The sequence below is a fragment of the Python bivittatus genome, unplaced genomic scaffold (assembly GCF_059951505.1).
Source record: "Python bivittatus isolate LINGU-HERP-01145 unplaced genomic scaffold, Pbiv_v1 ctg000200_np1212, whole genome shotgun sequence".
NCBI lineage: Eukaryota > Metazoa > Chordata > Lepidosauria > Squamata > Pythonidae > Python > Python bivittatus.
In genome coordinates this window covers 13357417-13382213 of record NW_028277040.1, presented here as the reverse complement: position 1 = coordinate 13382213, position 24797 = coordinate 13357417, and the positions used below count along the sequence as shown (strand labels likewise).

Sequence of the window (24797 nt, the reverse complement as noted above, 5' to 3'; positions counted from 1 at the left end):
TTTATGCGTCTATTGATTTATCACATACATATACAAGCATACTGTCTTACACAAACATATACAACATACAGTCACAAGCTTACTGTCTTGAAAACTTAACTGTATTTTTAATCTAGGAACTCTTGTACTCTATATATATTAAATATTTTTAATAGTTAACCATGGTGAGAGAGATATTTGAAGACTTCACTATTTAAGATATGACAGTGTGATGGAAATTAATGAAAAATATGTAAAGATATTTTAAGTATGTTTCTGAAATGCGATACTGCATTTTAGTTGTAAAATTTCCTTTTATTGTATTCACTCTGGGTTAGTGAGTACATTTGCAATTTTGGAAGCCTGCCATGCATGCTGTTATAAAAATGTTTCCGATGAGGGAGCTTGTCTGTTCATAAAATAGTTACCATGGTGGTACAGCTAGTGACAAAACACAAGTTTAACAGAAGGTAAATCTGTGAAATTGTTCGCTGCCACCATTGCTGTCTCCACCACTACCCCCTTCCTACTTACACCCCCCCATAATTGTATTTTTTCTCATTATGTGGGCACCCTTTCAAACAAAACCCTAACCTGTATTTAACTGCTATTTTTTATTTTGTAAAACTGTCTTCAGGGTCTATGTAGGTCACAAAAGCCACCTTCTTGTTTTTTCCCCCCCTAAGTAATCCTAGACGCTTACTTTGTAGCTTTCCAGCTTCCCATATATTAAAAAAGGAATTTTTTTAAGTGTTTATATTTAGTTACAGAATTTTTACATTTTTATAGGACTTGAAAACAGGAAAATATGACTTGTTTATATTATATGTAATTTTTAAAAGATTGTAAGTGGACAATATGTCCTATCAAATTGTCAGCATATTATATTAGAATCACTAACTTGTAGATACTGTACAATGATTATTTCCTAATTTATCTAGTCCAATACCCATCTACAACCATTCTGAAGTAGAAGGTAATAATGCTATCTAAAGTTTTATGTCAAAAAGTGTGCCAGTGCTTCAAGGTGTTCCTTGTGATACAGAGATATATTCATACCGGAAATTGACAATCGTATAGAACCAAAGTCCTATATGAGAAATGAGGTGAACCAACATTTTCTGAAGACTTGAGTCATAGTGTTCATGGTCTGAAAACTGAAACAGTGTGGCAAGGAGGATATACCTGAAGGCCTTGCTTTCCTAGTGCAATCTTCTTTTCAAACCATAAAGGCAAAAGTGAGCTTATTTCTGAAACTAGCAAAAGTCAGGCAGATTAACTGTATAGTTTTATAAACTACTTTGTAAGACGTGTATATTCACATCAGCAATATTTTCAGAGATGAAAATACAGAAATATTTCATCCATGTGATAAAAAAACAAGAGTTTGAAGCTAATGTTTAATTAGTAATATTTAGCATGTGCATCAACTTTCTGTACTAGCTATCAAGGAAACTTTTTCTATTTTAAATGTTCACATAGATGGCCTTATTTTTGTATACAGTACTTGATATAGCTTTGCTAACATTAGAACCACAATTGCAGTATGATCCTTTAGGCAGCTGGCAATACTCTAACGCATTTTGTAAGTGACTTAAAAGGGAAAGAGATATATCTTCTTTCAGTATGCATGTGTAACTCCAATTAGTGTTAATAGGAGTTATGTGCTTTGGGATGAAAACAGGTCTCTGAAATATGTAACTATTTGCAGTTGAAAATAAATATATCCTATTAGCACTTCATATTACTTTTAATGTAAACATCTTTTCTCAAAAAATGTATGCACTCTTACAAAGTCTCATATTTATTTCATTTTATATTCTTATTTTATCAATGGAAAAAATGAGGAATTTACAGCTCTTACTTTATCATTATATCTAAAATGTATGCCATGCAAGTCTTCCCCTTAAACTACTGATAAAAGAAAGGTTTGTAAAAGTGAAGTGTTTACTTCTATTCATCCTTGTGTTGTCATTGTACATTGATAAATAGAGTCTCCCCTCAATATAACAGCATCTATCTGCATAATAGATTCCTCTACTCTTGAAATTGCTTTTATAATGATCTTCCAGAGTAGAGGAGGGAGAGTACAAGAGGGCAAGAGAAGTGAAAATAAACTTTGGCTTGCTTTGTTACTCTTCAGTATTCAGTAAAGGATAGCTCCCTAACCTCTTTATTCGTTTTTTTCTACTATTGTAGCTTAGATAAGGACATATTGCACCATTCTTTTCCCTTCCTTTCTCTCCCATCTGCTATTTCATTAAGATAGTATGATACTAACTAGAGAAAAAGAATGCAAGTAACATTACATTCTCATTTCTATGGAAATATGGTTATAGATTATAGTTAGATAGAATTGAGGATATGAAGAATAGAATGAACTTAAGTAAAGGGTCATAGAAAACAGTGGAAAATGGTAAAGGGATCAATAGAAACAGATAAAATAAACACATTGCTTAGAAGAAAAAGTATATAAGTTGCAAGAAAAACTAGCTGAGGTAGAACAGTCAACAACACTGAAAGAGGAAGGAATGGATAAAACCTCATATTTTATAATTGAGGACAGATGTTTACTGTTTGGCTCTGGAAACTTTGGGTTGTTTCATATATACCTGTTGTTTGTTACACAGATTAGGAGTGGAGTGTACATTTCTTCTTGCCATTACCTCCTTTGTTGTGTGCACATGAAGGAGATTAAAAGCTTACTTTGTTTTGATAAAGCCAGTCGTTTCTGCTGTCTTCAATAGAACCATGTCTGTGGGCTGCTTCTCCATTTTGAACTCTAAGTAGAGATGGATTGATCAGTATGTTTCTAGTACCTGTCAGTTTCATAAATTTATTTTGAATTCTATTCTGGCTTGTTCGTGTACAACCAATATTTTTTTACATAAACAAATGCCTGGCTGGGGACAGGCGGGTAATGTGATCCAAGATGGATTAGCAGTCAGGCTTTCTAACAGAGGCTTAAGGATTTCTGGGGCCAGCAAGAGATAATGCAGCCTAAAGATGGGCTGGAGGGCAGATTCCAGAGGAGGGGAGGTGAAGAGAGGAAAGGAAAGGAAAGTCTATTCTGTATCTACTTGCAACAGGGAATTCTCTGAAGCTGAGATATTAGCTCTAAAATATGGCTTTTTAAGGCCTGATATATCCATATTAAACTATCATCAAACAACATTTTACACTGACAACCTACATGGACTAGTGCCTCAAGTTGGCATTTCAAACCCAATCTAGTAGGTAAAGAACTGCATCAACTGCATATAACAAAGGACAAATTTTCCTTTTGCCTAATAATGGACAGTGGCTATCACCTTGAAGTAATGGAGTCTCCAGATTATTGACACAGATCTTAAATAGTGTTTGGGCAGAATACAATTTTGTCCCATACCCTTAGTTGTTATTATGTTGCCTGTAAGTAGGCCTTTTCTGTTGCATTTAATCTGCATTACACTGTCTTGATATAATGCCTGTATTAAATATGTAAGGTGCCTGCCAGGAACTAAATTCTCTAATTTAACCTAAAGTATAGTTCTGTTAACAGAATCAAAGGTGGCCTTAAAATCTGTAAAGACAGCAAACAATTTGCCTTTCAGGAAAATAGAATATTTTCCAGACAAATAGGCTAATATAAAATATTGGTCAGTTGTTGATCTGCCTTTTCTAAAAGCAGCCTGAGCATTTGTTAAAACAGTGTTCCTCAAGGCAGGAAGTTAATTTTTCATTTAACTATCTGGCATATAGTTATTCCAGGAATAATAGCAAGCTAATTGGCCTATAATTGACAGTGCCTTCCACCTTTCTCTTCTTATATAGAGGAACTATTATAGCTCTAATCCAGCCTGAGGGGATTAAATCTGAACTATTATAGTAAACAGGGCCACTAGTAAAGAGTAACATCAATCGAGGTTTTGTTTGAGAAGCTTGATGGGTGTATTATCTTGGCTAGGTGCCTTACCAGATTTTACTTTTGAAATAAGAACAACAATCTCTTCCTCAGACACGGGTTCCTAGTGTGGAAAGGTGAACAGCTTTGATCTGATATTATTTGCTATATTTATAATAGGCTGTTCCTCATCCATAAAAAAATGATTTGAAATGTTTTTCCCAGATTTTTGATGGTATACAGTGATCTAGGACTGAGAGAGCTATGAAAGCCCTGAAAATTAAATCATTTATCCAAGTAATAACAGATAAATAAGGCAACTTGGTTACTAGAGCTTCATTATTAGTACGAGTTCTGGCATTTAAATCACCCAAAATTGCAAAGCATTTTTGTTATGTAACCTGACTTCCTATGTTAAAGGTTGCAAACAAGGTTGTGCATAGCCTCTGAATAAGAACCATTATATATAATAAATTGTAATAACTCTGTATCTTAATTTATTTTAGCATATACATGCAAAGGACAGACAGGCTAACTGGCTGAGAAATGTACAATTGTTATTAGTTCTCAGAAGTTTTTTAGTCTAATTGTCATTTTCCAAAAGTATCTTAATATTTATTGCAGTAATGATGCTAACGTCTGAGGTTGGGTTAGGTTGATTACCTTAACTTTCTTCTTACTAAAATAGCTTTTAATCACTCACATTGACATAAAATTCACCAGACGAATAAAGTTTTTCCTCAGAAGAACTAGTGCAAGGCTCAGCTTCTCACATCTCCATCTTAAGCAAAGTCTATTTTTATTATTATTTCGATATAAGGCATTTGTTCTCATGTCAATATAAGAAAAATCCTGGTACAAATAAAAATAGTAAACTGTAATAATTTTATTAGTATCAACTAAAATGTCACAAAGATAAATGCAAGCAGGGGCAAATCCATTTATTTCTTGATTTAATGAAATTAACTGAATTAAACTCCAACTTTAAGATTAAATCCTCCATTACATTCCAATGGACTTAAAATATTACAGATCCTTTGAAAATGCTTACATTGCTTCATGAAGTTAAATCACCAGAGTTTAATGGATTCCCTACATTGCAAAGATTGTTTTTGCTTATGCAAGAACACTCTGAACCCAATCTAATGTTGTAACACTTGGGTAATTACTATGTGCAATAATTATTAACTAAATAAATAAAATATCAAAAGATCACAGCACACCCTAACACTTCATGTGCAGCAGACGTCTAAATCTGGTATGAGAATACAGCTTGAAAATGTGAAGGATACTGGCTTTGTTTCAAGCTTTCATTGCAAAGGATGAAATCAAAGAACACCAGGGATTGGATGTAGATTAGGGAAAGCTGCAGTAGAAGTGCTTTTAATTAAATAAAATGGGTATTCTGCATTGGAAAGTTATTTGTGCAATTTACAACAGAATGGAAACTGCTATCGAAATATGATTGCAGCATATTGTAGCATATGTCAAAAGCAATGAAATACGACATTTTGTCTATAGCTTGTAATGCATAGCCTATTTGTTAGGCTATGTAGTGATACCATATGGCAATAACATTATGACCCAACAAACATTTTAGCTATCTTAGTCCCCAGACATCTATGTAATAACCTTTTACTGTCAACTGAGATTGTATGGAATAGTTCTATTAAGTCCTGCTAAATAGCAATGTAATGTAATGAAAACAAATGTTTGTGTAACTGTGTGTGTGACTGCATTGCTTTCATCTATATAACTCAGGATACAAACTGCAGAGTCAGTTACAGTTCAGTAATATGGATTATTTTTTGCTGTTTGGTTTGGATGAAACAGTGGGTGCTGCTGAGTAATAGAAGGGTCTTGGAATTAGAAGAACATGAGCTAAGATTTGGGTGGCATAGATATTTGTGGTATGACAAGGTCAAGATTGATGTGGATTTAAAAAATCATTATGTTAGATGTGCCATATTGAGAATATGGAATAGGTACAAATCCAGGTTGTGCCCGAAAACACCTTTGTCGCTCTCAACACAAGAAGCATTTTATAGATGAGAAATAATAGGCAAACACAAAGGGGTAACTTATCATGAGGTACTGGAATTTTGTCAAGGGGAATATAAAATAAAATCAAGAGCAGAACTGGTGGCAGAGGGATATAGCTGTCAATGGTTTTCTTATCTACTGTTATTAGAAAGATTGAAAATAGACAAAGGAGTTTATTGTTTTGAACATTTGAAAGAGTTTCAAATTATGAAAATGTAATTGCTAAAAGGTATACATTTTTATTGAAATTTGAAACAAGAAGAAGAACAAGTGAAAGAATGTATGATGAAGTGGGCTAAAAAATTTGGTCATAATAGACAGATGGAACAATGGGAAAATATGTGGTTGAAAGGATTGAAATTTACAGTATATTAAAATCTTAAAGAGAATTTTTATAAAATGATGTACCATTGGTATATGTTACCAAAGAAATTGTCTAGAATGTGTAAGGGCACTTCAGATTTATGTTGGAAATGTGAACAACAAGAAGGGACATTTTATCATGCTTGGTGGATGTGTAAAAAAGCTAGAAAATTTTGGATTCAAATACATATACTGCTTCGGAGGATTTTAAAGATTAATATACAATTAAGACCAGAGATTTTTCTTCTGGGATTGCTGGACGAACAGTTGGAAAATAGTCATGGAGCCTTGTTTTTGTATATGATAACTGCAGCGAGATTATTGTATGCACAAAGATGGAAAGATTCAGCAATACCTACAATGGAGGAATGGTTAGTGAAGATGATTGAACTTGATGAGATGGCTAAATTGACTTCTTTGATCAGAGAAAAGACAATATCTATGTTTATTGCTGACTGGAAATCCCTTATCGATTTTTTGTGTGAAACAGAAAAAAATTAACTTATGATTTATGGATTTGATGATTGGACAGGATAGATTATAGAAAGAAGAGAGACATGTTATAACTTTAGAGAAAGAGGTAAATTTATAATTGTACTTATAACTGCTGTAAAGATCAGAAGCCACTTCTTTGTAATGATCTTTTTTCTTTTTCTATTTTTTAAACTTTTTTTTCTTTTCTTGCATTTTTAGCTTTCTCTTTGATTTCTTTTTCTTTTCTTTTTCCTACTTTATATTAGTTTTTATCTTCATTTAAAAAAAAATAAAATTGTATATAAAATTGGATTGGCAACTGGATAAAAATGTGTTAGAAAGAATAAATATATTTGCTTTAGGGCAGTATTAATAATTTAAGATGACATACTTATATAGCATTTGATATGATTTTGTGTTGAGAAGGGTTGCATCAGAAAGTAAGTTTGAAAAACTTATTTTAAACTGGTGAATTTGATTAGTGAAGATTCTCTTTCAGACTGAATTATAGAATATTTTGGAAGAACAGAATCTGCAGTTTTCAGAATTAGTCTATTTAAGATGATAGCAAAGAAATGTTGGAGGAGCTCAAGTTTGAGTTAAAATTACTACAAAGTATCAAGAAACATATATTCATCATAATGTATGTCAATATTTTCTATACAATAAAGAAATCTAGCATTTAAACTTGTCTTATAAAGATGATCAGCTATTGTGTGTAAGATGAAAATAAGATAACATCTTTTTCCTTTTTATATTAGTGATGTAAAAGTCAGCACTTCTGTAGAGTGATAATATATTATAATTAAGACTGCAGAACTGTATGTCAAATGAAATGTTAAATAGCAAAACTGAGGTGATGATTCCTAGGATAGTCTGTGAGCTCCTCTTTCTTAGAAGTACTGTAATGTACTGTTCTAGAAATTCCATTACTTCATCACGAGTTTTCTGGCTCATCAGTAAGACAAATATTTGTATACTATATCCTGACCTCATTGTATAATAAATATGTGAAATAGTTGGTGAGTGGTGGCAAACTGTCATTAGAAGAGTTCCCCTCTTACTCAAGTTCACATTGGCCTGAATCCATGGAAATGCTAGGGCTCCTAAGCTGCATGGAGATCCGCTAGCAAAATTTGGCATCAATGTAGAATTGTGTTAAATGCTTTATGACACAAGCATGCATGAAATATTACTAGTACTTTAAATAAAACTTCTCCTGAATAAAGAATGCAGTTCATATAATACAAGAACATCATCATTTAGGAAGTGCTTTTTTGCTATTAGAACTAAATAAGCTTAGTCCTAGAAAAAAATATATGTGATTTCGTATTTGCAAATTTTAAAATAATGATATATTTATTTAAAGTACAGTAAGGATCTATTTCACATAACTATAACTTATCGCAGTATCAAACTGCCATTGAAACCAGGAGCTATGTTATTTAGTGAATCTAAATGTGTGAGTATATTATTAGGATATTAAGAAACTGCTAGCTGTTACCTTCCATACTAAAATGTCTTCCATACAGCAGAATAGCTTCTTAACCAGCCCTTTCCTATTTCTGCCTCTGATGCCCCAAATAGCTATGTACTGTACTGTATTTTAAAGTTAGACCTTCTGAAGTAATATTCCATTAAGCCCCAGTGTGGCTGCCCCAAGGTAAAATCAGCAGCCTTCATTATCTTGATCAGACTTAAGATCTTAAACAAGCATAACTTGTTTGGCCACTTTATGCAACCAGAAAAAAAAAAGTTTAAATATTACTGAAATTAAAGAAAGTTACTTTACATAGTTACAATAGTATAAATACTGTGGGAAGAAGGAAAAATATTAGTGACTAATATCTATTTTGCTGGAGTCTTACACAAATAAAATATTGTTGAAAACTGGAATATAACTGGAATTTTGATACTATAAAAAAATTAAAATAACTATTGTAATTAAAACAGAAATAATAATTATTGACTGTATTTCAGTTATAGTTCATATTTAAAATAATATTCCTAATAGGAAATACAGTAGATAAATTATTGTGTTGAGCAAAATATATAATAATATGTGTTTTACACACGTTTATTACATACATATAAAATAAATCTAATAACATATTATCTATGATTTTAGCTCTTGGAAAAAAAGATAATCAGTTTTAGATTGTGAGCAGTATTACAGAGTATGAAAAAAGTAATTTTCGCTTTAAGTTTATCAATACAAATGTCATTATTTGTACAATTGGATCCAAAAAATTGTAAGTGAAGAGGAATAGTGTTGTTCTAAAAATGGTTGTGCAAGATTTTATGCAAGAGTTCAGCTTCACCCATTGCTATAGTCATTTTCTTTGTAAAAAAAGATTCATGCTGATTATTCAATTCTTGTGGAAGACCATACTGGGACTTGGTTTCATTTTTTCTTATGTAATGTTTTTGTGCAAAATATAAAACATTACTTCTACATCTGCAAGGGCATCTTTAGACAGACCACATAAAGTCTCTTATCTGTTTATTGTATATAACACTAATGCAAACAAGCAAAAATGTATATTTACTTGTTTATGGATTATTTTGCTGATGTTGCAGTAAGCATATCAACAATTACTTCGTTCCATTAATCCTTCCACGCAACCTTTTTTGTTAACTTTGAATGAAGAAGTAGGGCATATATTAAAAAATAAGAAAATAACATGTGAGTGAAACCATAAGTAATATGGAAGATATAATGTGTATATCTGTGCTTTCAGGAGTGTATGAATATACACTGGATAAGAATGTACTTATTACAAAAGCATAAAAGAAGTTAACATACCAGTAATTGAAGTACAACTTTATGTGGTAGAAAAAGACAAACCCATATACTTGGGTGCACCATATACTCAGAGTAAATAAAAAATAAACTTTATTTACAATATAGTATTTTGTGTGTGTGTATAATAAACAAAGCTTTTAATATATCAACATTTTATTCTTACAATATTGTGCTCATTAATTTTATTAATTGGTATGTCATTAGGCAAACAATGTTGCAGTATGACTATATTAATTTTATAATAAAGAACCATTTCTTGCTTTTGCATTTGTAATCTTCTTAATAGATATTTGCTAGAATAAAAACCACACATATGCACACACAAACTTTAATTAAAATGTCCATAATTTGTGAATAATAAACTATAATTGAGAATGAAATTTATTGTGCTATATGTGTCATGAACATCAACACCTGAAATCCTATTGGTGTCTGCAGTTCTACTACAGTATTCAGTTTAGTTGCATTATGGTAACATTTTGGGCACTTGCAGCAAATACTAGGATTGAATATTAAATCTACTGTGGTAGCACCATTGCCAGACAATAATTAAAATAGTAATTATAAAAGGAATGAAAAGACAATGTAGTTATCATAATTTGTGGAGTTACTGTATCTGCTTTGTGGAATTTCATCTTACCTGTTTTCATAGTATAAAATCAGTTCAAGTGTTTGAGGATAATTCAGTGGTACTCATCATTCTGTATTTTGTCAGAATATCCTCTAATGTAAAAACAACAGTAAAATAAACTGTTGACTATATATACTGTATTAGCAAACTCCTTTTATTTCTCTGGAATACAAGGAGGTGATTTTATCTATTTCTATTTGGTGAAGTTGGTATATGATTATGATGTCTGCATGAATGAAAAGATTTTCATTCTTTTCATAGCAAGTAAATCATAAAATCTTGAGGGGTTGATTGTAGCTTATCATATTCACTGATTAAAAAACACCACACATAAAAAATGTCTTTCAGTTCATATATTGTAGTTTGTCTGTTAGGAAATTTTTACAATAGCCTAAAGTGTAACCTATTAGAGGTAGGCCTATTGTTTAAAAATTCACAGTTTCAAAAATTGCTGAAGGGAAAAATATATATATCTATATATATATTTATATATATATATATATATATGTAAATTCCATATTTTATGAAGCAGCAAAACTAATGCAGAATTCATGAGCAGCCACAACGATCTACTACCATAGCTGGTATTTTCCCATATATTATTTGTTCTTTTCCATTGAAATACAGCATATTTATTGGGGACATCTTAGTAGGTGTGCAGCAAGGGCCTGCTGAACCTCTTGGATTTGCCTGGTGTACCAGATGAGTGTGTGGATATTTTTGTAAAAATACAAATTCACATTCTCCAGAGCAGTAGTTTGCTTTATATCTTTTGGGTGCAATAATCCAGTCCCATCCAAAGGCTTCAAAATCCACTGTCAGTGGGTAGCGACAACATCGAGATTCTGTTGAGTGTTCATCACAGTCAAGCCCAAAATCTCTACGTGATCTTTTCGGTGTGTCTGTAATCTTGACCTCTAAAAAAGGATTCTACAAATAAAAGAAAATGAATAGTATGTTGGGAAAAGATCAACAGAATTATTATAAATTACAGTACTCACCGTCTGATATAGGATACATTTTTTCTACATATTCTATGGCATTTAAATACTGTCATCTTGGAATGTACAATTCTGGCTCCAAAACAATAATCCCTTGCAACTGATTCTAGTAATGCTTCTATAAACTTTATTTTTGTAAGGAATTCTAATTTTTGAACTATATCAAACATCTCTTATCCACCGAATGGTATCCAGGAACTGCACAATACTTTTGGCTTGAGTTTCTTGAGCAGCAGCATCCTCTAGTACATGGCAATCCATTTTTGAAAAACAAATGTATGTTCCTGCTGTTCAAACAATAAAAAGTTCTAATCATTGTTTTAACAGCAGAACAGTATTTCTCTCTGTTTTTACAATTACCCATGTTTTCCAATCCATTCCAAAGGACCTTTCATTTTTCTGAAGCAGAATAAGGGGTAAATGGGGAACGATAGGGAAGGTAATTCATCCCACTAAGAACATCCACTCTGCTGATATATGAACATACAGCCTTAATTTAAATAAGTTTTTGGCAGAGGAGCATTTAGTCAGACTTATTTCCCTCTCACCAAGTGTATATAGAAGAATAAAAAGAGATGGTAGCAAAAGGGGGAAAAAATAGACTCAGACTGTTGATTTTAAAATCCGTATTTTTCTTTCTTCTGAATATCCATAAAGTTTCCCACATTTACCACAGAGAGGCAATATCAGTTTATATACTTTACATTATGGGTTTATTCCTCAAATAACAAAGCAGTTCTTGAATTAGATTTGTACTTTCTTTTCTTTGCATCCTTAAAGTATTTGTCTCAGTCATATCAAAATATATATTTGACTATAAACAGAATGGCACTGATTATCTAGTTACAAATCAGGTTTTTTTATATACATATATATAGTTCCTTGGAGATGGAAATTCCATGTCTTTGTCTGCTGTTACATTTACAATTACATTTTTGATGTTTTCTAAAGGTATTTAAAAGCTGAATCTTCCCCCATTTAAAGATTTATAAAAATCCTGGACACATTAATGGCATAGCAATTTTACCAGCAGAATCAATTCAGTGCTAACCAGCTATAGATAATTATTTTAAAATAGCTCTATTTAATCATGTTTACTGTATCCAAATTAATAAAAAGGCATAGTAGCAGGTTGAGATAGAATAATTAAACAGTATCTTTTAGAAGTGGAAAATGGAACTATAGTTATTGAAATATAATGTTATGAGTTTAGAATTTTTGGTAGTTATTTAGTCATTGATGTAATAACTGTTAAACCTATTGCAGAATGAATAAAATAATCACAAAAGAAATTGGCGAGCAAGTGAACACCCCATTGAATTTCTCCTTTCATTAAATAAGTTATATCCTTTCCTCACCAAGGTAATATCACATGAGATTTCAGATCTAATACAATGTTATTGTTAAGAACTACTCTTCTAGAACTTAATAATGAAATGACTTCAGGATTTGCATTCTGTTCAATACTGTACAATAGTAGAGAGGATAGGCAGTGTTTTTTTCTGTCCCTTCCCATCATAGTGGCAAAACCATAGTAATCCAGTGAAGTACAATAATGACAAAATATTTTTTAGAATACATTAGACAATAATGTAACAGCCCTTTCATTTAAATTAGTAACTGACAATTTTAATAGCACACAAAGAGATGGAATCACAGCTTCCAGTCTCTGAAGAAGGAAGCACTATCCTAACAGAACAAGTCTCCTTGATTCATAACCACTGCTAGATAGGCAGGGGCAGGCCATGGCCAGGGAAACTTTGCAAGTTGTGAAGATGTACCAGTTGCAGGCCTACCTGCAGTGCAAGGGCCTTCCAACAGTAACATGCCCACCACTATGTGTATAGACTACTGCAATGCTCTACCTAAGGCAGCCTTTGAAGATCACCCAGAAACTACAGTTGATACTGCATGTGGTGGTTTAGCTACTGGTAAGTGTTAACCACTAGCAGCATATTACACAAAGCCTGCAGTGGTTGCTGATAAGTTTCCAAGAGCAATTTGGTTTTGACTTATAAAACCATATATGGCTTGGCACCAAAGTATCTTCATGACCATCTTCTGCAACTAGAATAGGGGCATATATCACAGAAGAAGTTCCTGATTCTCTAGGTCAAGGGAGCTAAGGATAGGAGACTATGTTTTTTCATGATAGCACATGGAAAGATTCTCTTTGGACTTTAGATTATGCCCCACTATGTAAGCCACCCAAAAAGGCTGAGCTGCTCCAGAAGACATGTGGCAGTTGAACATCATCATCTTGTTACATGAAGTTAAATTGTAGGCTGTTGAATAACACTCATACGATGTTTGTCTTTAGGGAAATTCTTAATTTATTTAGATAGTAGGATGTACGATGTTTTTCTGACATTGTTTACTGTAGCCATTTGATATCGTTTACTGTGGATGTTTGACAATTAGAGTTACTGTGAAAATTTTATGGTTTTATACTGTTATATCAGCCAGGAACGTATTCATAGCTATATGCCACAATGAATAGGAATGAAATTAGCAGCACATAAATTTGATAAATAAATAAGGCTAATAAAGGCTGTGCACAGCATTCAGAGAGTAGACTTTGAAGCAGGCACACAAGTTTTGCAAAAGATGCAGCTGCTTTAACAACTGAAGAAGAGATGTTTCATTTTGTTCTCCATTGCGAAGCACCTTTTCCTCAAAGCTACCACTTGTTACTATTGTAATGGCTCTCTGCCTCCAGTATCAGAAGCAGCATGCATGTCAGATTCCAGGAAGAAACAATAACAATAAGCTATTTGTTGCTGTCTGTTTTGTAGCTTTTTCTTAGGCATCTTGTTGTCCACTGTTGGAATCATTATTTTAAGGCTATATATTTTTCTCTATATATGCTCCTTTTGAATATTATTAACAAACTGAATATGCTGACCTATATAAGAGGTAATAAATATTATTAGCTCCATTTACAGCTAAGAAAATAAGGATAATATTTAATTCTACTCCATTAATTTGCCAGTGCTTTCCCATTACAGTCCAAAACAAAATGATCTGGAGATAAATCCCAGGAAGTTTAATGCCAAGTAAATATGTTTATAATCACAACCTTAAAACCCTTGCTGTGGTTTTTTTCCCCATCTAAAACTTTTGTTACAGGTGCTAAGTGACAAAAATGCTGAGGATTTTAAAGTAGAACTTACCAAGCCACCTTCTCCTGGTCCTGGATAAGTCACTGCAAGATCTCTTCCCTTTTCATCCAAAGCTTTGATTTCAATGCCCAAGTTGGATTCAGGTTGTTTAAGCCAATTTTGCAAAACAGTCTTCACATCAATACTCTGCCAAATACCGGTGCCTGGGTTCATGTCAAGTTTCAAGGATCGAATTGCAGTTGAAGTTGTACCATCTTTCATAGGTCTGATGAGTCTCAGGATCTGCACAAATACTGTTGTAGGCCTCTGGACTTGTCTTAAGTATATCCACAACTGGGCTTTCACTACTTTATTATACTGTATTTTAGAACTAAATTTAAAGAAGCAACATGTGGGTTTTCCTTCCATTGGTATAGGAAAATCAGCTATAAGTAAATGAATAAGAAAAGAAAACTTGCTTGCAAATGAAAAATATATTTTTTTAAAAAAAGCATAACATTATATATATTTTAAATCTCATAAAACATCTTCAGAGTGACTTTTCTGATTGTATATTGGCAGTACAGTAGTAAGAAGACTCACTCTGAACTGTGGGAAAAGTATGCCATTTCAAAAATCATCCCTATGCCCTACATTATACCTTGGTGCATGTTAGCCCCAAATAATTTCTTCCTATATTATAATTTTGCTACCACCTTCCCACATGCTCTTGATATGAAATTAATTTTTATGGGCAATCTGAATGAGTATAATTTCTATGTAGAACCATTGTATCAAATTATTTACCACATAGGCACAAGCCTCTTGCAGTGGTGAAAAAAAGTTATTTTTTTTCCACTGGAGGGGATCACATTGAATAAAAAGGAACAGTGAAAAATGCATGCTGTTTACCACTGCAGGAGGAAGGGAATTTGTGGCCTTGAGGTACACAAATTCAACTCCCTGCATCTCCAACTTCTGTATCTCGCATCATGGACCATGCTGGATTGAGCTGCTAAAAATTGTTTCTCAACATCTGTATGTGTCCCATCCTTGCCACAAGGATTGTAGTGGATTTCAGCATGCATTCTGTTATCTCTTTATTTAGTAAGAATAAAAGTTAAATTACTGAAGTTTCTAAAGTAGTTTACAGTACTCATAACATACAATAATTATTTTAAGGAACTTAAAAACAGCAACTCAAAAAGAAATGGCCATATAGAAACACATGATAGGAGAAAAATACAGAACTCTGAAATACTGAAGTTAAATTCTTTCACGTTTATTATATTTGAGGGACAAAAAGGCCTGTGGAACAAATTCATTAAAATCTTAGGAAACGGAAATACTCAATCCAAGGACTGCAGAGTAAATGAAAATGTTCATGACACTAGTATCTGCATAGATTTTTTTTTTAATCTTTTAGCCTGGCATTTCATGTCTGCAATGTATGGTGTTCTTGTGAAAAGTTACTTAAGAAGAAAACAGATTCTAAAGTAGTACACCCTGGGATTCTTTGGGAGTTTATGTAGTTAAACTAACTGACCAGCTGTACAAATCACTCTTTGAAAACCCCCCAGTCAAATTAATAAGAGATATTGAACACACAGTGGTTCGTATTCAGTCTGATAAAGGTTGTGCATCTGAATCTTAATTGAATATTTATTAGCCTTAAGTATTCAATGTAAAAAAAGTTGTAAAGAAGCTATAACAGAAATCAGATTGATTTTGCTTGTGTGGTAATAACACTTATAAGTAATTATTTTAATGCTTTTAACTAAAATAGTTTTACCATGTCTAACCTGGTTTATGAATCCTGATTACATTACAGTATACCAAAAAACTAATGTTAACATATAATGAACCAAGAAAAGCAACTTACCTAGGAATGCATATACTGTACATGCCTGCAAGGTGTATTTTTATGTGTGCCTCACTGTGGATTATATTGATAGAATAATCCACAACACATCTTTCTAGACAAAAGCATACTTAGAAGGCACGCATATGCACTTGTAGCCAAGTTGCTTTTCTCAATAGTAGCAGTAAGAGCACAAAAACTGCACCTATTCTTTGTCTCCCTTTCTATGCATGGGTCTTGTCCTGATTGAGATGAGGATTGGGACTGGTCTACAGATTATGGAAGAGCACACCAAACTGCACAGTGGAGCTTCTGTGCCTGAATGCCTTGCTATGGTGTAACAGCAGTGTTTAAATCAATTTTATAATCATGGAAGTAAGATCCATTGACTTAAATTCTTGCAGATAAACTCAACCATATCTGCATATTTAATGTACCATAAATGAACATTCAAATAAATGGAAAAAAGTTATTTTTCAGAAGGCTCTCCAAGCAGCAAAGATAAATAATTTTTGAAATAATAATTTGCAGTATAAATTGCAGATATTTCCTAACAAGACTTTAAAACAGCAATTTAATTCCTTTTTAATATTTATAATCACGCTTAAATATATTTAGATTAGATAAAATAGATGCTATTCTTAGTATTATATCAAATGAAATCTGAATATAGTATATCACTGCTGTCTGCTGGTAGCAAATCTGTGTCATCTGGGCCCAAGTTTTCATTTTACAATATTTCATCATTGCCTTAAGTGTTATTCTGAAGACAGCTGCCATATCCAACTTTAGCTAATGAAGAACATAAGATACTATAATATAAATTCAGCAAAGGATACTTGATAGGAGCTGTGGCAGATGCTTAGCACTGAGGAGATAATGAAGAACATGCTCATTCAATAAGTAACTTCATTTCTTTTTAATGCAACTAATAGAACTGACAGAATTATGCATAAACATTAAATATAGCACTGTTGATAATTTAAGAGTGAGTTTCATTATGCGGCTGCTCAACTGTATAGTTTGTGCTCAGTGACATCTGTTGACAAGCCTATGAGTTAGGGAGAAAAAACGTGTATAACAGTTCAGCCCAGGTTATTGTGCACTTTTGTATACCTCTCAATTGATTTTCTGATCCTTTCAGTGATTTCAGGGGAAAGGCTTCATTAGGACAACATATCTGAAGATGCATTCCAATGCTTTGAATATAATTACAACTAGAACAAGGTTTCAGGGTGAAAACCTTATGGCTTTTTGCCTTGGTAGTGAATGGTAATCACTCTGAGGTGAAATTTAATTGGCTGTTTGGATCTATGATGTCATGGTATTTGCTATGTTATTCCTGACGGCTTGATATTATGTAAATGCAAAATAAATTAGAATATGTAATTTTTTTAAAAAATATACTGAAAGAACAAATCTGGGAACAGTACAGTAAGTATAAACATTAATTTTAATAGTGTAAACAAACTGTATAGAGAGCCAGTTTGGTGTAGTGGTTAAAGGCACCAGGTTAAAAACTGGTGGGAGACCAGGAGTTCCAGTCCTGCCTTAGGCACAAAGCCAGCTGGGTGACCCTGGGCCAGTCCCTCTCTCCCAGCCCTGGGAATGAAGCAATGGCAAACCACTTCCGAAAAACTGCAGGGACTAGTCCAGGCAGTTGCCAGGAGTCAAAAACTGACTTGAAGGCACAAAAAGAAAAAATAAAACACCCTGTAGAGGCTTGAAAAATGATTTTTATGTAAATAAGTTTACAAAACTCTAATTAATATAGCTCTGAAATGAAAACATTAACATATGATATGTGAGCACATTGGAGCTACAGTACTTGTTTTACAGTGTCATTTATATGAATCTATTTTGTTTTCCAGTTTTCAGAAAAACGTTTTTGAAAACTGTCTCCTCAGAATGTTTCAGTATATGTTTTTTCTATGTATTTCTTGTTCTTTTGCAGAAATACCTCTATAACCTTTTTACATACCTACAGCAAACAGATGCTCATTGTAGAATAGTTTTTATAAGAAAATATTATCATTCAATTTTTAAAGATACTCTCTCTGTAGTATGTGCTTTAGCAAGCAGTTTGTTTGAAAAGTCTGAAATGTGGCTTCTCAGCACAAAGACAAAGTGTTTGTTAATAAAGTAGTATTAACAGAAGTTACTTACAGTCTGTAGGCATTGTAATAATAGTTTCAGTTGTAGCATGATAATCATCATCTTCCAAAGAATCATCACTACTATCATCTCTCTGGATATCATACTGATCAATCAGTTCTTGCAGTGGAGGAGCTTTAGGTAAAAGTTGCCTTATAATATCCCGGCTAATGTTAGGTGCTTGTTCTAGACGCAGTTTACTGAGGATCTGAATTTTTATAGCTTCTATTCTTGAAGATTTTGTATTTTGCCTCCATGTACATGCGTTGCATAGTCCACCTGTTTCTGTATTCTCATTTGCCTGATTATTTTCATTAAGTTCCACTGGTATGATTAACATGAAAAGATAAATATAAAGATACATTTTTAGCTTGTGCATAATCACACATTCAAAACTGATCTTTTTCCTTCTTTTCTCTTTCTCTTTCTCCTTCTCCTTCCTTTGGTTCTTTTTAAAATCTTTCAGTACTCTGTGAACCACTGAAGGCAAATGCAATCTGAGACAACTCACCACTCTGGTGAATCTTGTATGTTCCAAGAGGGCTTTTTATATTCCAACCTTCATTAGACTTGTGTCGTCAAAACTAATGATTGGCTGTTAAACCAATAATGAATCTAGCTGTCAGATGTTACAGCCGTGTCTGTCATAAGTTGCTTGGCTGCATTTTGTTTCTGCCAATGATGAACTGGTTTGCTGATTATTCCATAGAGAGTATCTGCTCACATGCTGAAAAAAATATTTCCAAAGAGCACGGCAAGCAGTATCAAAAGATAATATTACCATTCTTAAATGTGAATCAGCTGCTTCTTGTATTATGAATCTCTTTCCTTCTCATATCTAAAAAAGCCAACATATGAATAAAAATGAATCTTAAATTTTAAAGATTTTATCATAAACATTTACTCCAAAAATTATGCTATAGTATTAGCTGAAAAAAATGAGATTCATTTGATTCAAGGGACTTAGAGCTTAATACCCATATCACAACAAATGTTAGGAATGTTTTATTCATTTAATTACATTTAAGACCAACATATAATTATTTAAAAATAAAGCATCCCTCCATTTGAGTTCTATTCTTGGTATCTGAATCAACACATTCATGTTGCTTTCTTTAAAAAAGTACAGAAATGGTTTGCCTTTTTTCTTTCAAGGATGTTTTCTCAACTCCCCAGTCTAGCCTATAGTCCTAGGATTTCCTAGTGGTTTCCCACCCAAATACTAACTGGGCCTGATCATGCTTAGCTTTTTTGAGATCAACCAAAGTTGGCTTGGTGCTGCTATGTGCTGTGGTCATGTAATTATTTAAACAGATGGAATTCTACTTTCTTTGTGAATCTTACATCCTTATCAGTGCTGGGTCTAAGTATTTTGGGAGTTTAGCCAAGACACTGTCAGTGGGATCTCATTGTTATCCACTATTCTCCTTTCTTATGCTTTTAGCCATCAGATTGCTTGCTATGTAGAGAACCAGTGAACAAGCTGTAAGTAATATTATAATTGTTTTACCACTGTTTCTTTACTCATACCCTCTGGGTTAAAGCAAGAGGTGAGTAAACAAACAACTGAGAAGACTGAGGTTCTATCCTGGATTTGGAAGTGTTAGAGTCTGGATGGGAAGGATCAGGTTCAGAGTCAACCCTAGCAAAATCAAGTAACTGTGCGTTTAAGGACCCTTCATTTCCAGGGATTCTCAAACTTCCATTCTCAATGGAGTTGTACCCCCTAGGTGGAACTTGTGTAATTTGAGATCCTCCTGGACTCTCAGCAAACTCTTAGCTCTTAATCAGTGAGCAAGTTGTAGTTATGGCCAGGAGAGCCTTTGTAGAGATTCATCTGGTGCACCAATTATGTCCTCTGAATCAGGAGGCCCATGGTCATTCATGTCTTAGTCGCCTCTTGTTTGGACCACTGCAGTGTGCTTTACATGGGGCTACCTTAAGACCACTTGTAAACTACAGCTGATATAGGATGCAGGAAAGTGAATAACTATGAGCATACCCCATTTCATCCATGTTACACCTCTGCTTCACAATCTGCCAATCAGTTGGCATCTAGATGCAATTCATGGTGCTAGTGTCACTTACAAAGCCCTTCGTGACTCAGGCTCAGGACCTAGATACCTGTGAGATTGCCTTTCTCTGCCCATCTGATAAGATTTGGCAGGGTCAGCATGTTCCAGGTTCCATCCTTAAAGCAGTATCATTTTCTGGACCTCAAAAACTGGCCTTTTCTGTAATAGCCCCTGCCCTTTAGAAGAGCATTCCCCCTTAAGTCCACGTGGACCTGAACCTGTTATCCTATGGCGCCAGCCCTTGACACTAGTCCTGATCCAAAAGCTAAATTTATTACACAAAAATAACAACCATTCTTCATTGAGGCAAGTCTTGAATGTAAGTGGATTTATATTGTTGATACTAAATTTCATGTGAGCATACTTAAAACTGTTTAGTGATAACAGTAGCTTTAATAGCACTAGTTAAGTCTTTGGATATGGACATAGGTAATAGATTTTGCTATCTGACATCTTGAGATGCATCTGCTGACTGAATCATCAGTGTATTACTATGTGGAGAGTGAAGCTGCTGTATGTAGCATATTTGTATTTGTTGATAGTGCTTGGTAAGGTATTTTCCAATCCAATTCACTTTTGTTTCTCTTAAGTGATTTTAAGAAATTCATTTTTGTACATCAACTTTCTATGATAGCCAATATTAAAAAATCTCTATATATTTTTTATTTACTGCTTTTCTTGTCTATCTTTAATATTGCAGAATTTAAACATAATATATTAGTGTGCAGGTAGATATTTAACAGCCATTGAATAGGCAATATTCTCTATTTCCTTTGAATTCAGAGATGATGCTGTAGATATTAAAAGATATGTCATCTGCTGACTATATGTTCCAAATCTGTCTTCAACAAGCTGACACAAAAATAAAAAATCAAGTCCACTAGCATGATCTGGAATAAGAAAAAAACAAAACATTTTCTGAAGTAATGTGTGGTTTGTTATTCAGGAAAATGGCATAACATCCAAATTCTTTATTAAGCAGATTTAGGAGAATCAAATGTGGAGAGGTCAAATCCCTCCTCTAGGAAACACCATACAAAGGGTATTTGTTAAAGCTCACCTCTTTATGAAAAGCAACTGGAGTAGGCAATCTGGTCCCTCCAGATGTTTTCAGCTTCATTTACTATCAGTCCCAGCTACAGTGTACTGTGACTAGTAGCAAGTGATTGTGGGAAACATAGTCTAAAAGATCTAACTGTATGGCTAGAAAAACATTTGTCTTAAGCAAAACAGCTCTCCTTGAATGATGGACAATTTATAAAGGCATATTCAGAGACCTCTGCTATATAGTTCTTATTGCTGGAAAGGGGAACATCATGATAACACAGGGAAACCACTAGAAGGGTGATGACCAAAAGGTGTTTTTTAACTTTGTTTTTAATTTGCTGACTAACTTAAGCCAAACCAACTAGGGCAAGAAATTTTAATTAGGCAAATAAAGATTCTGAGCTTCACTAGTTGATCTTTGTTAGTTCTTGCCAATGTCCTTTAATAAAGCTATGGGTTTTTTTTTTCTTTTGTTCTAGTTTACTGCCTAACTTGTTTGCATATGAAAACTTATAAAAGACCAACATTATGGAGAGGACTGCATCAAAATTTTATCCTGAAAATACTTGGTGTAGATGGCAGCTTGGAACCTAATTGAGCCTTTGTTGTTTCTCCAGCATAATTGTCTTCTTCCAGCCTACATCCCAGCCAATTGAGGGACGAGACATTACAAGTCTCAAGTTGACAGACGATATGTTGATGCTTTGCAGTGAGATTAAATGCAACAAGAAATAAACTCCCAAGTTGCAAATGCAAAAGGTCCACTTTTTGCTGCTAGGTGCTGTGGAATTATTAAATTTCTAGCATAGCATGGAGAGACAGGAACATTATCTTTAGTTTTATTTGTTCCTACATTTTTAATATATAAGATTCCTTCTTATAAAATATTGCCATGACAATTTAAACTACGCTTCCTGGGGTCCTGTCCCCTCTCCTCCCAGTTCAGACCTAAGTAAACGTAGTGGTCTAAATCCTAAAATAAATTAACTTAAAGAAATATACAGGACAAAAGTTATCCCTCCCTTCTCTCCCCCTGCAGCAGCCTACATCTCCAACAAAGTGAACCTTTGGAGAATCAGGTGTAACTCCTGAAAAATGTAGAGATGGAGGCTGTTTGGAGGCCACAACTGTCTGGGCAGATTTCCCATTTTTGGTGGCAGTCTTCTTCCCTAGAAGCTACAGGGAGAAGGTATGGAAACTGTTCTTTCATCTAGTTTTGTAATTCTGGAGTTGTAGGATTAAAATACTAGAGGTTTTTTCCTATTCAATTTTTTATAATGTTGCAAAGAAATGATTTAAAAATAAACTAGAAAACAGAATTTATTTCTATTATAAAACATTGTGTTCCAGTTAGTATGCTAGAAGAAATTTTGGTAAATATTGTGCAGTGTTGAAAAACAAGATGCCCTGTGGAAACATTTATATATTTTATGCTGGAACAAAATAAAACAAATGATTATATTTCCCTGAGAAAATATATTTTTAGAAAAAAATCCAAGATTTCTTGGAGATGTTGATTATTTGAAGAAGCATCTCAGTGTAGCAGTGGTAGTGATGGGCGTCTGACTGTCCCAGCAATGCATAGCAATGGTGGCCTTTTTACAAGCTGCCACAACTGCATAATTTGTAGCGGCCATCTCTCTATTCCCATATTATTTATAATTATGCAATTATAATTATAAATTATTTATAAAATATTATTTATGCATTTATTTATAAATAAATGGCATGGCACCAGGCTACTTGCAGGACCACCTCTTCCTGAGGGAATCTGCCTGTCCCACCTGGTCAGATAGAATGGGTATGCTTCAGGTCGCTTCCCTTAAATGTTGTCATCTGGTGGGATGTACAAAATGCACCTTCTCTGTAGCTGCCCCTGCCCTGAGGAACACTGTTTCTCCAGAGATCCAGCAGGCCCCCACCCTCCTTGTCTTCCAGAAGGCCTTGAAAAGCTGACTCTTCCCACAAGCATTGGGGTAGCATGAGTCTGGAGCCTAGCAAAACAGTGCACAGATGTATGGGAGAATGCTGCCCTGGGTACCATGAGTTTTATAGAGTTTTATAGAGTTTTTATTTATTTTTTGGTTTGGGGGGGTATCAATTTTACTGTTTTGTACACCACCCAGGGTTGTTGTTATAATATGGGTAGCTATATTTGGCGTGGGTGGGATGGGGGTAGTGCATCCATCTTTGCCCTACTTGACCTCTCAGCAGCTTTCAATACCATCGACCATGGTATCCTTCTGAATCAGCTTGGAGGATTGGGAGTAGGTGGCACGGTGTTGTGCTGGTTTGCCTCCTTCCTTCAGTGTCAATTCCAGTTGGTGATGATTGGGGAGAAGTCCCACCCTCAGCCCCTACTCTGTGATGTGCCACAGGGATGGGTGCTTTCTCCTCTCCTTTTCAACATCTACATGAGGCTGCTGGGTGAGTTCATCCATTGCCATGGGGTGAGGTTATATATATATCACTTATATATATATAACTTAAATTATATATCTCCACTTCTGGTGAATTGATGCCGTGTGAATGTCTTATCCCAGACATTCTTCATGCTAAACCCTGGCAAGACTGAGTGGCTGCGGTTTTTGGGGCCCACTGATTCCAGGGTCATGCCATCTTTAGTCCTGGATGGGGTTACTCTACCCCAGACAGACCAGTGCACAATCTGGGAGGCCTCCTAGACTCACAACTCCTGCTCGATGAGCAGGTGGCAGATGTGACTAGGAGGGCCTTTGCACAGCTTCGTCTTGTGCGTCAGTTGCGCCCATTCCTGGATCAGCAGCCCCTGCTTACAGTCACTCATGCCCTAGTCACTAGGGCATGCCCTAGTGCCTACAGTCACTCATGCCCAGATTGAACTACTACAATATGCTCTACGTGGGGTTGCCCTTGAAGAGTATCCGGAAGCTTCAGCTGGTCGAGAATGCAGCAGCGTGGGCAGTTATATGTGCTCCAAGAACAGCACATGTTACACCACTGCCCATGCAGCCACATTTTGGACCAGTTGCAGCTTCCAAGTCATTTTGAAGATCACCCCCGTGTACAGCACACTGCAGTAATCCAAATGTGTGGTGATTAAGGTATTACGGTACTAAGGTATTAGTGATTGTGAGAAGGAAGTCACAATCCAGAAAAAGATGTAATTGGCACCTCAGAGAAACCTGGGCAAAGCCCCTCCTGACCATAGCTGCCACCTGTTCTTTGAGCAGGAGCTAATAGTCTTGGAGGTCCTGCAAACTGTGCACCAGTTCTGTGTAATTCTGTCCAGAATTAAAACTGGCAAAGAATCCACAATCACTCTGCCTTGCCTTCACAGCTTCCAGGCATTAGAACGATGTATGTCTTCTGAGCACTTTCCTCCTGCTTTGATTGCAAA

The 24797-nt window shown here is 34.4% G+C and overlaps 1 protein-coding gene across 1 annotated transcript; it reads right to left on the bottom strand.

The window, feature by feature from the left end:
• Window positions 1–10728: 10728 nt before the first annotated feature.
• MSTN (myostatin) lies at window positions 10729–18675 on the bottom strand. The gene is made up of 3 exons (XM_007425310.2): window positions 18309–18675; window positions 14354–14727; window positions 10729–11109 (listed from the first exon to the last, which is right to left on the bottom strand). The coding sequence occupies exons 1-3, from the start codon at window positions 18673–18675 to the stop codon at window positions 10729–10731; spliced, it is 1122 nt and encodes a 373-aa protein (XP_007425372.1).
• Between the last annotated feature and the right edge of the window lie 6122 nt (window positions 18676–24797).

Excerpts from the sequence above, each read along its gene's own strand:
- MSTN (XM_007425310.2), bottom strand. The coding sequence starts at position 18,675 with ATGCACAAGCTAAAAATGTATCTTTATATTTATCTTTTCATGTTAATC. Across the intron at positions 14,728-18,308 it reads TATTACAATGCCTACAGACT|CTGATTTTCCTATACCAATG; the intron begins GTAAGTAACTTC and ends ATTTACTTATAG. Across the intron at positions 11,110-14,353 it reads GACCAGGAGAAGGTGGCTTG|AATCCTTTTTTAGAGGTCAA; the intron begins GTAAGTTCTACT and ends TTTTATTTGTAG.